This window comes from Abramis brama, assembly GCF_963993115.1.
Source record: "Abramis brama genome assembly, chromosome: 3".
Taxonomy (NCBI): Eukaryota; Metazoa; Chordata; class Actinopteri; order Cypriniformes; family Leuciscidae; genus Abramis; species Abramis brama.
Genome location: NC_139965.1, coordinates 19,435,519 through 19,447,577, shown reverse-complemented (window position 1 = coordinate 19,447,577; position 12,059 = coordinate 19,435,519). Strand labels below are relative to the sequence as shown.

The following is a 12,059-nucleotide window of genomic DNA, read 5'->3' as shown; positions in this document are numbered from 1 at the left end:
TGTGTATGCAAGGAAAAAAGGACATTGGGTCAGTAAATGGAATATACTGTTTGGCTGGTTATCAAGTCAAACTGATTGTCGTCTTGCTGGTTTATTCAGTCTTACACGACTGTAACGCACATCTGTAAACTGTAAACAATCTTTGGAATATTCCCACAATCCTTTGCATAGACCCCAATGGGAAAGGATTGTGATGCTAATATGACGAGAAGTTGGCAGTTGTAGTCGACCATTATCCCTCAATATATAATAAAGACAGCAATAGATTCTCAAGCTATACAGATCCGATGTATAACAGTGCAGACTTGACACGTTGGACAGGTCATGATGCAACTGTTACTTTGGGACAACGAAGCCATCACGCCTCGGGCGGATTGGCAGTGCTAATAAACATCACGACATGATAATTCCAGCTCTGAATATCAAATACAGAAGAGATAAAAACAGTAATAACAGTTCATTTCGACTGATTTTGCAGCCTTAGAAACGGCTTTTATGTGCAGGAAAACATTTTACCTTCGAAAATGACATTAGTCAAAGGAAGCATTGTCGTCTCTTTCCTTGTCATATAATTGGTCTGTCAAGCATAGCTGGAGTCTGCAATACCGAAACCAGGATACAGGATCCCGTGTATGTCTATATCGGTTATGTAACTTTTTTTATATAACTGCATTTAAACAAGCACACTATTATTAGAGAGTCAGTACCTGAGCCCTCGGCCCCTCTGAGCCTTTGATCCTTTATGGAGGTTGAAGTCATATTGCTGGTGCTCTTGTAATCTCTTTGAAGATAACCACGTAACCTTCAGATCTCACAAGTTTCAAAGGAATGCAAAACTGGGGTTCACCACTTTCAGATTCTGGCAAACTGACAAAATCGCTTGCCCGTTTCTATGGCAACGCCGCACACGCTCAATGACATTTTTTTTCCTTCAACTGGTCATAGTGCCATGTGTGCCCAGAATAAATAAGCATGTTTATGATGATGTGTGTAAAAAACACTGCTAAAAATGCATTGTGAGACATTTGTAGGTTGATTCACCCTGTAAAATGTGAATAATTCAACTCTTTCAGAACACCTGTTTTGCTGACCAATGGTGGAGACTTAAATCATTTTTGCAATTACGTTTGTTGGGATTGATGGCACAGAAATTACATGCTTTATCTTTAGTAATTATTTGATTTTTGTGTTTTGCGTTGTAGGTGAGGTGCCTTTACACTCTGGACCAAACCAACAATACTGAAAATGAAGATCTGTGTTGCTTTTATTGTAGTAGCTGTTCTTCACATTGCTCAGGCTGGTGAGTTTCTGTCTTTCATGCTCTGATGTATCAGTTTTGTTGCAAAGTGCTTTGATAGTATGAATTTTTGAATAAAATAATAATAAAAATAAAATGAAATAATAAATAAAAAGGGGTAATATATGAAGGAATTACTTTCTTAACTTTAAAATACAAGAATCCATAGTATGTTGTAAGCATAAAGTATTCTTTGAATAACATAAAATATCAAATAAAACAAAAGATTGAATTCAATTAAAAATGCCAAATAAAATGGGTAATAAGGAATTCCTTTTTATATTTGAAATGCAAGAGTTCATTGCACTTTGAAAGCATATAGTAAACTTTTAATAAAATAAAATGAAATTAAATAATGAGTACAAATAAATAAAATAAAAAAATTATATAATAAGGAATTCCTTTTTTATCTTTAAAATATTAGTGTTCATCATACTTTGCCCAACAGTACATGACTTGTTCTTTGAATAAAATGGAACAAAATATTAAAAAACAATCAAATAAAAAAGGTAATACAAAATAATTTCTTAAGAATAAAGAATTGCTTGCAATTTCGCTCCCATACTATTTTTAATTGCCCTTTCTAACTATCATCCTTCTGTTTTCTGCTGTCCTCTTAACTTCACTTTGAATTGTGACATTGCCTGATGTTCAGTATCAGAGATTACAGCATGTAGCCATCCAAAATACACCGTCCTTTCAGTCTCAACTTAATCCGTCCGACAGAGAGAGACCCCATGACTTAGAGTCTTGTTACAGAAGAAGGCTCTTGGATTTAATTTTTCAAACCCACAGAAGCCCTTTGAGACTTTTTGCACTGTGTTTCATTCTAATCCAGCAAACTCTTAACTCAGTTTTCAGCCAAGACTCAGCAGTACAATCCATGTCTTTACAGGCCTGCAAATGTAGTGTATTTCTGCTCCTTTCAACAGCAAAGTAGCTTTACTGTAATTTAACAAACCAAAGCTGCATGCTTTAAGACCTTGTAGTTGCAAACATGATTTGCAATTATGAAAAAGCAGCATGGCCTTCTACATTGAAAGTCAAATGAATATATTCTACAGTAGATGGTCATAATGCCCAAATCTGTGCGAAAACATGTTTTTATGTGCATTTAGAGTGGGATCATTCTTTTGGGTCTGTGGTATTTCCAGCACTGTTCCCATCTGCCTGTGGATTCCTCTGGGAAAAATCTGCATTTGAAGAGCTTTGTGTTGACGTCACAAAGCGTGATGGCTTTTCGCAATTTTGTTTTGCGGTATTTGTTCTGTATATGGTAAAAGCTGGCAATGAGATTAATGTATCACTGCAGGACAGCTAGTTAGTGGTCACATAAAAGCGCTTGTTTGAAATGACAGGCTGCTGTGTTTCCTTTGATTTTCTCCTTCTCTGAGAGCTGAGCCCAGGATGAATAGGAAAATTTATTAAAGGCACGCTTTATCTAATAGTTCCTTTGTTGTTCTTTCATTGCCTGTCCCTTTAGCTAGCTATCTTTTGTGTTTTATATAAAAGAGAATACTTCATATTTAGCAAAATGGGCTTTTACATATGTATCCACATTATGATGTTTATATTTTTGAGGTGTGTGGTTCTTAAACTTAGTTAACTGCCTTTGAAAACAACATTATAAGTTTAGGTGAGAGTAGACGCCTTTTGCGGTTCAAACAAATAGGGCTGGGCAACAAACTCAAGCTCCTCCGACAATTGTCTTTAAACATTCTCGTTTTTGACTTCTAATTCATGACCGGTGTTTTGTTTTGCTCTAAACTCTGCGCTTCCGCATTTGTCAATACGTAATGCGTCGGGTCAGAGGTCACTCTTCCACCGGAGCTTGACTCGTGTACGGAAGCCAGTCATTCTAGTTTATAAAGTTGTAAATATGGATATTTTTCTTTAAAAAAGAAATGCATTGCTCCGCTTCAGAAGGCCTTTATTAACCCCCTGGAGCTGTATAGATTTTTGGGCTTCAAAATCTCAGTTGCTATTCAATCCCATTATAAAGCTTGGAAGAGCAAGGATATTTTTTAATATAACTCCAATTGTGTTTTGCTGAAAGAAGAAAGTCATATACACCTAGGATGGCTTGTGGGTGAGTAAATTATAGGACTGTATACTCAGCAAATGCGAACAATGTTTGTCTATTTTTATTTCTTCTGAATGTGTGGAGAAAAACAAAGTTGAAACCTAAATTAACCTAGCTGACACCCCTCAGTCTCCTGTGCAATGAAAGAGCAATAAACCTTTCCTCTGGGTGATTATTACTGTCATTATTTTTGTTGCATGACTTTTTGTAATGCAGAAGGAAATGCATTAGAAAGCTCATTGAAGCCCTTTACTCTCATTTCAAAGGAGAGATATGGAAATGCTCATGATGAAAGTTCTCAGCTGCTCTGGTTCTCAAGATGTGCGTGTGTATTCAAATCAAGTGCGTGGCTTTTCAGAGGTTTTTACAGCATTAAAGGGAAGAATGAGGCCCTTTTAATATGGGATGACACTTAAAAGTCTAACTGCAGTCAGAAACATCCGCCTGCGGTTGACCCGCTGACTTCCTTTTATCAACTGAGTAATACCAGATGAATTTAAGGGTTATCATGGTCAATTTTTAGTCTAGACATCTCAGATATATAGGTCATACATTTTGACATCTTAAAAGGTTTGTTTCATTTAAAGTTTGTTTCCTTGCAACATCATATATTTTTTGTGGCACTTTTTTTACATTTTGAACCTTTTGAGTTCTGAAAGTTATGGTATGTTTTCATAGTACATTAAAAAACTCATGAGATTTTTTTTCAAAAGCTTTTCAAAAGCAAAAGTAGTGTAACGTCTCTGTTACGTATGTAATCCTCGTTCCCTGAGGATGGAACGGAGACATCTGACGTCAGAAGGTCTGACGGTGAAGGTCTGGCGGCAGGCCCGAGTAACTGGTACTCGGAGCGTGCCCTGTTGCCATGCCCATCTCGGGAGTCGGGAACATGCCGACCGAGTCGATTTCCATACAGAGAAAAGAGATCCTCTGCACGGGGGAGAGTTTGCTCTTTTCCCAGTTGACCCGAAGGCCCAGATTGGCGAGGTGCCGGAGCACCAGGTCCCTGTGTTCACAAACCTGCTCTCGAGATGAGCTAGAATCAGCCAGTCGTCAAGATAATTCAGTTTGCGAACCCCGTGTTGCCGAAGTGGCACTAGGGCTGCCTCCACGACTTTCGTGAAGGCGCGAGGAGACAGGGCTAGCCTGAATGGAAGTACCGTGTACTGGTATTCCTGCCTCTCGAAAGCAAACCGTAGAAACGGTCTTTGTCGAGGAAGAATGGAGACATGAAAGTACGTGTCCTTCAGGTCGATCGCTGCAAACTAATCCAACGGCCGAACACATTCGAAAATGCGTTTGGCTGTCAACATCTTGAATGGTAGCCTGTGAAGGGTTCGGTTCAAGATGCGCAGGTCCAGGATTGGCCGTAACCCACCGCTCTTCTTGGGTACAATGAAGTAGGGGCTGTAGAAGCCGGACTTCATTTTGGCTGGAGGGACGGTCTCGATTGCACCCTTCGCCAGTAGGGTGGCGACCTCCGCATGCATGACAAGGGAATTGCCACCCACCATGGTACAGCGGACTCCCCGGAAGCGGGGAGGAGATCGTGCAAACTGAATCGCGTAGCCGAGCCTGATGGTTCTCGCGAGCCAGCGGGACAGATTGGGAAGCTCTAGCCAGGCTCCCAAAAACTGAACCAGCGGGGTCATGTGAACCACAGACGTACCCACGATGGGGCAGCGAGGCAGAATGACCGGCCCAGATGTGGGAGGCGGAACGTGGGGGCACAGTCATATGGGCAAAGTCCTCGACCACACCGCCGAAGAGGCCAGCCTGGGATAAGGGGGAGTTGAGGAACGGGGTTCGCTCAGCCTCCCGCATATCAACCAGGCTAAGCCAGAGGTGTCCTTCCTGGACCACGAATGTGGACATCACCTGACCCAGGGAGCGTGCGGTCACCTTTGTCGCCCGTAGAGCGAGGTCTGTGGCAGCACGCAGCTCTTCCATAAGCCCTGGATCAGCCCTACCCTCGTGCATGTCTCTGAGCACCCTGGCCTGGTAGACCTTGAGGATGGCCATTGCATGCAGTGAGGAGGCAACCTGCCCCGCAGCTCTATAGGTCTTCGCCACCAGAGTAGACGAAAACCTACAGGCTTTGGAGGGGACCTTAGCGTCGCCATGCCAGGTGGAGGCGCTGTGGGGACACAGTTGTATCGCCACAGAACGCTCCAGCGGCGAAACATCTTTAAAAAGACGCACCGCGTGCAGCTTTTTTAGAGAGGATAAAACTCAGCAGTACTGAAGCGCCCAGGGAGAAAACGCACACTGTTGGCAGATCACTGCACAGACCAGCAGCAGGAATGAGATCTCGCTGGAACATGCCGTCACACCAACACTGCTGAAGAGTCGCTCGTCTCGTATTTAGAACTCATAGACAGCTTGCAGTGGAGAGAACTGAAGAAACAATCGGCTCCGAAGCAAAAACATAATGCGAGATTGCTGCGCTGCTCCTTTTATACCCAAGCAGTGGGGCGGAGTTGCGCTATGCAAATTCTGCTGACCCTTGGCATTGTTTTGCCATTTTGCTCGTTTTGTAAGAACTCGAAGGGGATAGGCTTTTAAGCAAAATCCCGATTTCGTCATTCACTGACGTAACTCGTAGTGACTGAACGAAAAGAAAAATTGGGTAACACTTTACTTTGTAACTTTGCAACTATATGTCATTAGAGTATCAGTAGACTGTCTGCTTAATATCTTGATATTTTGATTCTTCCCAAGAGACATTCTACTTACTAACTTTGCAAGTGCATGTCAACTTATTCTACTAACCTGAACCCTAACCTAACAGTCTCAAATGAGAGTTCATTGATATGTAGTTTCACAGTTACTTATGTTTAGTAGAATGTCTAAAATGGACTATGGTTATAAAGTGTAGCCATATTGTGAGTTCTTCTGTGTGACTTATTTACTATTAATTACAATGTCTATATTTTTCCCAGTTTGTCCAGATAAGCTGCCTGGTCTACAACCCTGGACCCCCGGTCACAATGATGCCCACAGAGTCACCATAGGCTACGGTCGCAAAGTCGTCCTCACCTCCTCTGCGACCGTCCATTCCATCGAGATCCTCAACGGAGGTAAAGCTTCCTAATAAAACCTCTTTCAATCTTCTCCGCAGCATTAAAGTGCCACAAAGATTTACATCCTTCACGATGAAGGCAAAACTTGACATGAGCTGTGACAGGCTTAAATCAAAACACATTTCAGACGTATCGCCCTGAGCGTGGAATATTCTGGAGTTTGATGGGGAAATTCCATCACATTCCCTGCCAGCAAACATTCACTGCAAAAATGGATTTCTTACTCAGTTTTTTATCTCGTTTTTCAGTAAAATACCTAAACATTCTTAAATCAAGATACATTTACTTGAGAGGCAAAATGACGAGATTGAAAGCCTAAAACAATTATCCAAATTAAGTGAATTTTTGCTTGAAACAAGAACAAACATCTGTCAATGGGGTCAGACAAATAAACTTGGTACAGGTCAGTGCTCTTTAAGTTGTTCATGTTCATTATTATTGTAATGTTAAGTGCTTTGAGACATGAGGTAGTTTAACGGCTTCTCTCGTCTCGTGATGCTTTGCAGACTCTACTGTGTTAGAAGGCTTGGCTTTGGAGACGCCCTGAAGGGAGGGTGGAATCTGATGCATTCAAAGCTAACTTGCCTACCCTACCTTTAATTCAAAGAAGTTTCATTCAACAAGTTTAATACAACATGTTTTTTTTCTGGTCATTTTGCCAAGTAAGACATATTCTGGATCAGCATATTTTGTTGATTCTGGAACATCATTTCTGTCCAAATTTTTTGTCCTAACCCTATCCACACCCCTAAACCCTACCAATGTTGTACTTTTTATACAATGTTTGTATTTTTAATTTTAAGGTTAAACTCACTTAATTTTTATACATTACATTACTTAATATCTTCAGTTATTTTGTCTCAACACTGTAAAAGCAAAATTTGTGTCTTAAATTTTGAAGTACAATCAACTTGGATGTTTAAGTCGTCAAGTCAAACTAACTTTAAAAATGAGTTGAACATAAAAAAGTTGAAAATTGCTTAACTTATTTGAATGAGTTAAAGCAATGTAAAAATATAATTTAGTTGCCATAATTTATTAATCATATAATTTTTACAGTAAAGTAAATGTATATCAATTTAATATTTATATATTTCCAGCTTACAAAATTGTTCTAAGAATATTTTAATATGTTCCCAGTTATATATTTTTTTTTTTCCTGAATATTCTCGTCTAGTTTTGTAAACGTTTTAAAAACTTTTTTCTTGGTCATTCGAACATTATTTTTTTTTTATATTGGAAAGATTATGGGAATGTTACTTTTGAATGTTCCCTAAACGTTTTGAAATATGAAGTTACATTAACGTTAGGAAACAGGTTTCAGGTAAAAACATTCCATGATTGATTTGTAAATAATATTTTTGTGCTAACATTTTAAGAACATTTATTCAAGAACTAGATAACTTTGAATGTTACTGGCATAATGTTTGTCCATAACTTTGAGAGAACCTTGCCAGAGCATTAGCTTAAATTCTGAGAATGTTCCCTGTCAGCTTTGTACTAGAAATCAAGTCAAACATACAGAGTAAGACATTTTTTGCAGTGTTTGTTTACTTTTAGAAATAGAATTGGAGTTGGAAAATATCCTGCATGCTCATTGGTTGAAAATCAGTGTTGAGAGATCAGGATTGGCTTGATTATTTTGCTCTTTTTAGGGAAGCTTGTGATAGCCGATTCCAATCGACCCATTTTTCTGCGGGCTAGGCACATCCTCATAGGGAACAAGGGCGAACTTCACATCGGCAGTCCAGAATGCCCTTACAAAGGCAACCTCACCATCTCTCTCTTTGGCAGGTATGAATATAATCTTTGAAAAATCATCAGACTCCTGCAGCCTTCATAAGGGCATTTATAGAGTAAAGAAAGTGTTGGAGGAGCATTTTAACGGATAGAAATGTGTTAGATCTGTTTTGAGCCTTTAATTTTAACCCCATAAACATATTGTATCATAATTAATACAGACATTTCTAAGGCCTCTAAATTATCAATGTGATCAAAACTTTGTTGAAAAACCTGTTGCACACAATCTACTACATGCCTTCTGTCGTCTGATTGATAGTTTCTACTTTTTTAGCATGTAAAAATGCCATGATTTAGGTTGTTGGTACACATATTTATTTGCTGTAAAATCTTTACTGTTTTTTATACAGTAATATTTCAAGATGAACACTTACTGGACTGAAATAATTTAGGTTTACTTTTTAATTTAAAAAAAAAAATCAAACAAATATAATACATATAATGCTTTTGAGGAACATTTGTTTGTACATCTCTCAATCATCATTGTATTGCATTGCATTATATGTTTTGCCCTCCACAATAAAAACTACAGAACTTTGATAATATATCTAAGCATTTAAGATAGCCCAGCCTATAAAATCTTCAAATTTAAAGGCTTTGTAAACTTTCAGATAAACTTTACTTTTCTAGTTAAAATTACAGTTCTATCAATTTCTTTAAATTTCAGTGCGCTTTAATTTTACTTTCTAAAATTACAAATCCGAATCGCAACTGGAACTGAATTGGAATTTAAAAGGCATTCTCAATTCAATTCTGAATCATGCACAAACCTACATGGGACAATCTGATTAGTTGTAATTTTTCTTCTTCTTCTTCTTCTTCTTCTTGTTTTCAAAAAGGTCTGATGACAGCGAGGTTGAACACAGTTATTTTGGCCGCAAATACATTGGTGTTGGAACTGGAGGAACCTTAGAAATTCACTCAGGAAAGAAGCTGTCATGGACGTTCCTGAACAAAACACTCCATCCTGGGCAGGGTAATGAGAACAGTTACCGTTTCGAGAGGAGCTGGGGAAACAGAGGAATCATCATTCACGTCATTAACCCCAAGACTGGAGAGGTGCTTCACTCTGATAGGTCAGTGAGACATGATTCCACATTTTCTGCTCTTAAAGTTTATTTTTAATAAATGCGTTTTGCTTCTTGATGGATTAGAGGTTGTTACTTCAGTACATCATGTAAAACCAACTAACTGATGGTTTTAATGTGCAGTTGGAATTAAAACAGTAATTATAAATCGACTGTCAAAACAAACAGCGCATCCAAGTTGGCGTCATTGCAGGCAATTGATCAGCAACTATTTTTCATTGCAGAAACGAGCATCTGTTATTGAATCACAGACTTCAAAACAATCATTCATGCTCAGTATGCTTACTGGCTTCTGTAACGTTCCTTGACTGGTCTATGATTAATGTCTGTGACCCACTTTTACGTTTGTGTATATATATGTGTGTGTGTGTGTTTGTAGGTTTGACACATATAGGAGCAAGGACGAGAGCAGGCGGCTGGCCCAGTATGTAGACGAGGTGGAAACTGGGCAGATCTTGGCCATGGTGGTTAATGATGAAGGATCCAACAACCTGGAGGATCTGGCTAAAAAGGCTCTCACTAAGCTGGGTAGTCGGCACTTCCATCGACTTGGCTTCCGGTAATATGACTCGTTTCCAACTTACCAATACCTGCTTATCCATGACAAGTCTAGAGTTCTCTTCAGCATTAGTTGGACACTGAATTTAGGGTAGTCTGATTTAGTTGAGTATGCATGTGTCAATCAGCCTGAATGCATTCACATCTTCCTCTTTACATCTGAGACCAGTGAAATATGTTTCTTGAAATAGCATCTAAATCAGTGGCAAATCCTGCAGTTCTATCTTTCTGCACACAGTTTAGTTCCAACTCTAATAGGAGACTAGAGAAAGGCTTTATGGAGCGTTTGATGAAAATGCATAAAACATGCCTTAAGGGTATGGATATAATAATAATAATCAAAAAATATTTTCTACTGTTATAGCACCTTTTACACATAAAATGCAACTCAAAGTGTTTTATAGTCTGGAATATAAAAGGGTTTAAAGAGGCCATATTATGCCGTTTTACAAAGTCTTGATTTTGTTTTTAGGGTCTACTAGAATCTTCATGTTTGAATGTTCAAAAAATACATTATTTTCATTAATTTTTACATTGTCGCAGCACCTCTCTTCCCAGTCTGTCAGTAACGCTCTGTTTAGTTCTGGGCTGCGTTTCTCAAAAGTACTGTGAGCTAAGTTGATCATAGAGACAAGTGGTGGCAATGGCTCTATGATCTACTTAGGCTGATGATGCTTTTGGGAAACACAGCCCTGGTCTCTATGAAGCCCCTCTTTCCAAAAAGCGCAATGTGCTCTGATTGGTCAGCAGGATGAGTGTGTTGTGATTGGTCAACCGCTTCCAGCGTGTTTAAAAAATGTCACACCCCTTACCATAACCATGAGTTTCAACACACTACTAACGTAACTCAACCAGGCCACGCCCATTTATTTTGAGTATAGAATTATTTACTTGAGGAATATTTGACATGAACGTTCCCAGAAGAAGACTGGAGGCGTTTCAGGGAGTTCAGAAACAGTGCTTACTGAGATAGAGAATAACTCCCGTTGGAGTGACTTTGTAACTTTGCAGACCTTTTTTCATGCTCAAACAGCAACATTATGAAATATAAAAAGGCATAATAGTTCCTCTTTAATAAAAAAGGAAAGCAAAAAAAAAAGAGAGCAACAAGCCAAGTCAATTTGAAATAATGCAGATTATTTTTTTCTGCACAAAGGGTTGTGTGTTTTTTATCCTAAAAAGCATGCATCGATGACACACCATGCAAATCTATACCAGAGTAAAGTATATAATACAGGCAGCTAACTATTTCTAATCACATACTGTTTAGGATGGATAATAATGAATTTGGGATGTGGTGCGTGATTGGCTGGTTCAGGTGTGTTTGATTAGAGTTGGAACTGAATTCTGAAGGATGGTCCATCTCCAAGAACAGGGTTTGGGCAGCCTTTTCAGTTTATGGAATATAAATTGCATGAATTTATGAAGTCATTACTAGAAAATTACTAGAACGAATCCTATAATATTGCAAATGGGCTGCAGATCGTTATGTATTAGGAATGAAAATATCCACAGAAATTTATAGCTGTATATTCTTTCTGAATGTCAACAACTGTCTTGTTTAATGTTTCTTTCTCCTATGGAATTGTAGGAGAAACAAAGCTGATATTTAAATGGAACCGAGAGCTCCATTATGTCTCATAAACTATGAAATGGCAACCTCTAAGCAATATTATTTTTTTTCTCTGGGGTGGATGAAATAAAATTGTTGTTTACATGAGTGAAGCTGTGCTGTGAGAATAATATCAGCATAGCTGTGACAGATAACAACTTTGGAGTAATTAAAATGTTTAATGAAAAACCAGGCTACAAATACAGAAATGGTTCTACATGTGATTGTTTGTTTCCCACACACAAATCTAATCACATCAGGAAAAATAGCTCAGCACAGAAGCTTTTATATATATATATATATACATTTTTACATCTGCAAAATGGTTATGTTCAACTGAACATGAATTTGGCCATCCTGATTAAAGATTGCATGTAATTTATTTTCCCTCTCCAGTCTCTACACTCAAAATTCATTATAATTGCATGCTTGCTTCGTTAGTTATGAAAATGATGGAGGCCAGTGAAAATGGCCATTGGCACAATGCAGGTTTATTTGCTGCTAAGTGCCTTCCTACAAAGCTCTGAGTATCTTAAAA

The 12,059-nt window shown here is 38.6% G+C and overlaps 1 protein-coding gene across 1 annotated transcript in view; it reads left to right on the top strand.

The window, feature by feature from the left end:
- The window catches only part of cemip (cell migration inducing hyaluronidase 1), a 117,641-nt gene that overhangs the window by 51,979 nt on the left and 53,603 nt on the right, over positions 1–12,059 (top strand). Inside the window, exons 2-6 of the mRNA XM_084108290.1 lie at positions 1,203–1,300; positions 6,323–6,460; positions 8,119–8,257; positions 9,103–9,339; positions 9,731–9,910. Of these exons, the coding sequence (XP_083964416.1) occupies positions 1,246–1,300; positions 6,323–6,460; positions 8,119–8,257; positions 9,103–9,339; positions 9,731–9,910 (749 nt within the window). The 5' untranslated portion in view covers positions 1,203–1,245. The remainder of the gene's footprint in view (positions 1–1,202; positions 1,301–6,322; positions 6,461–8,118; positions 8,258–9,102; positions 9,340–9,730; positions 9,911–12,059) is intronic.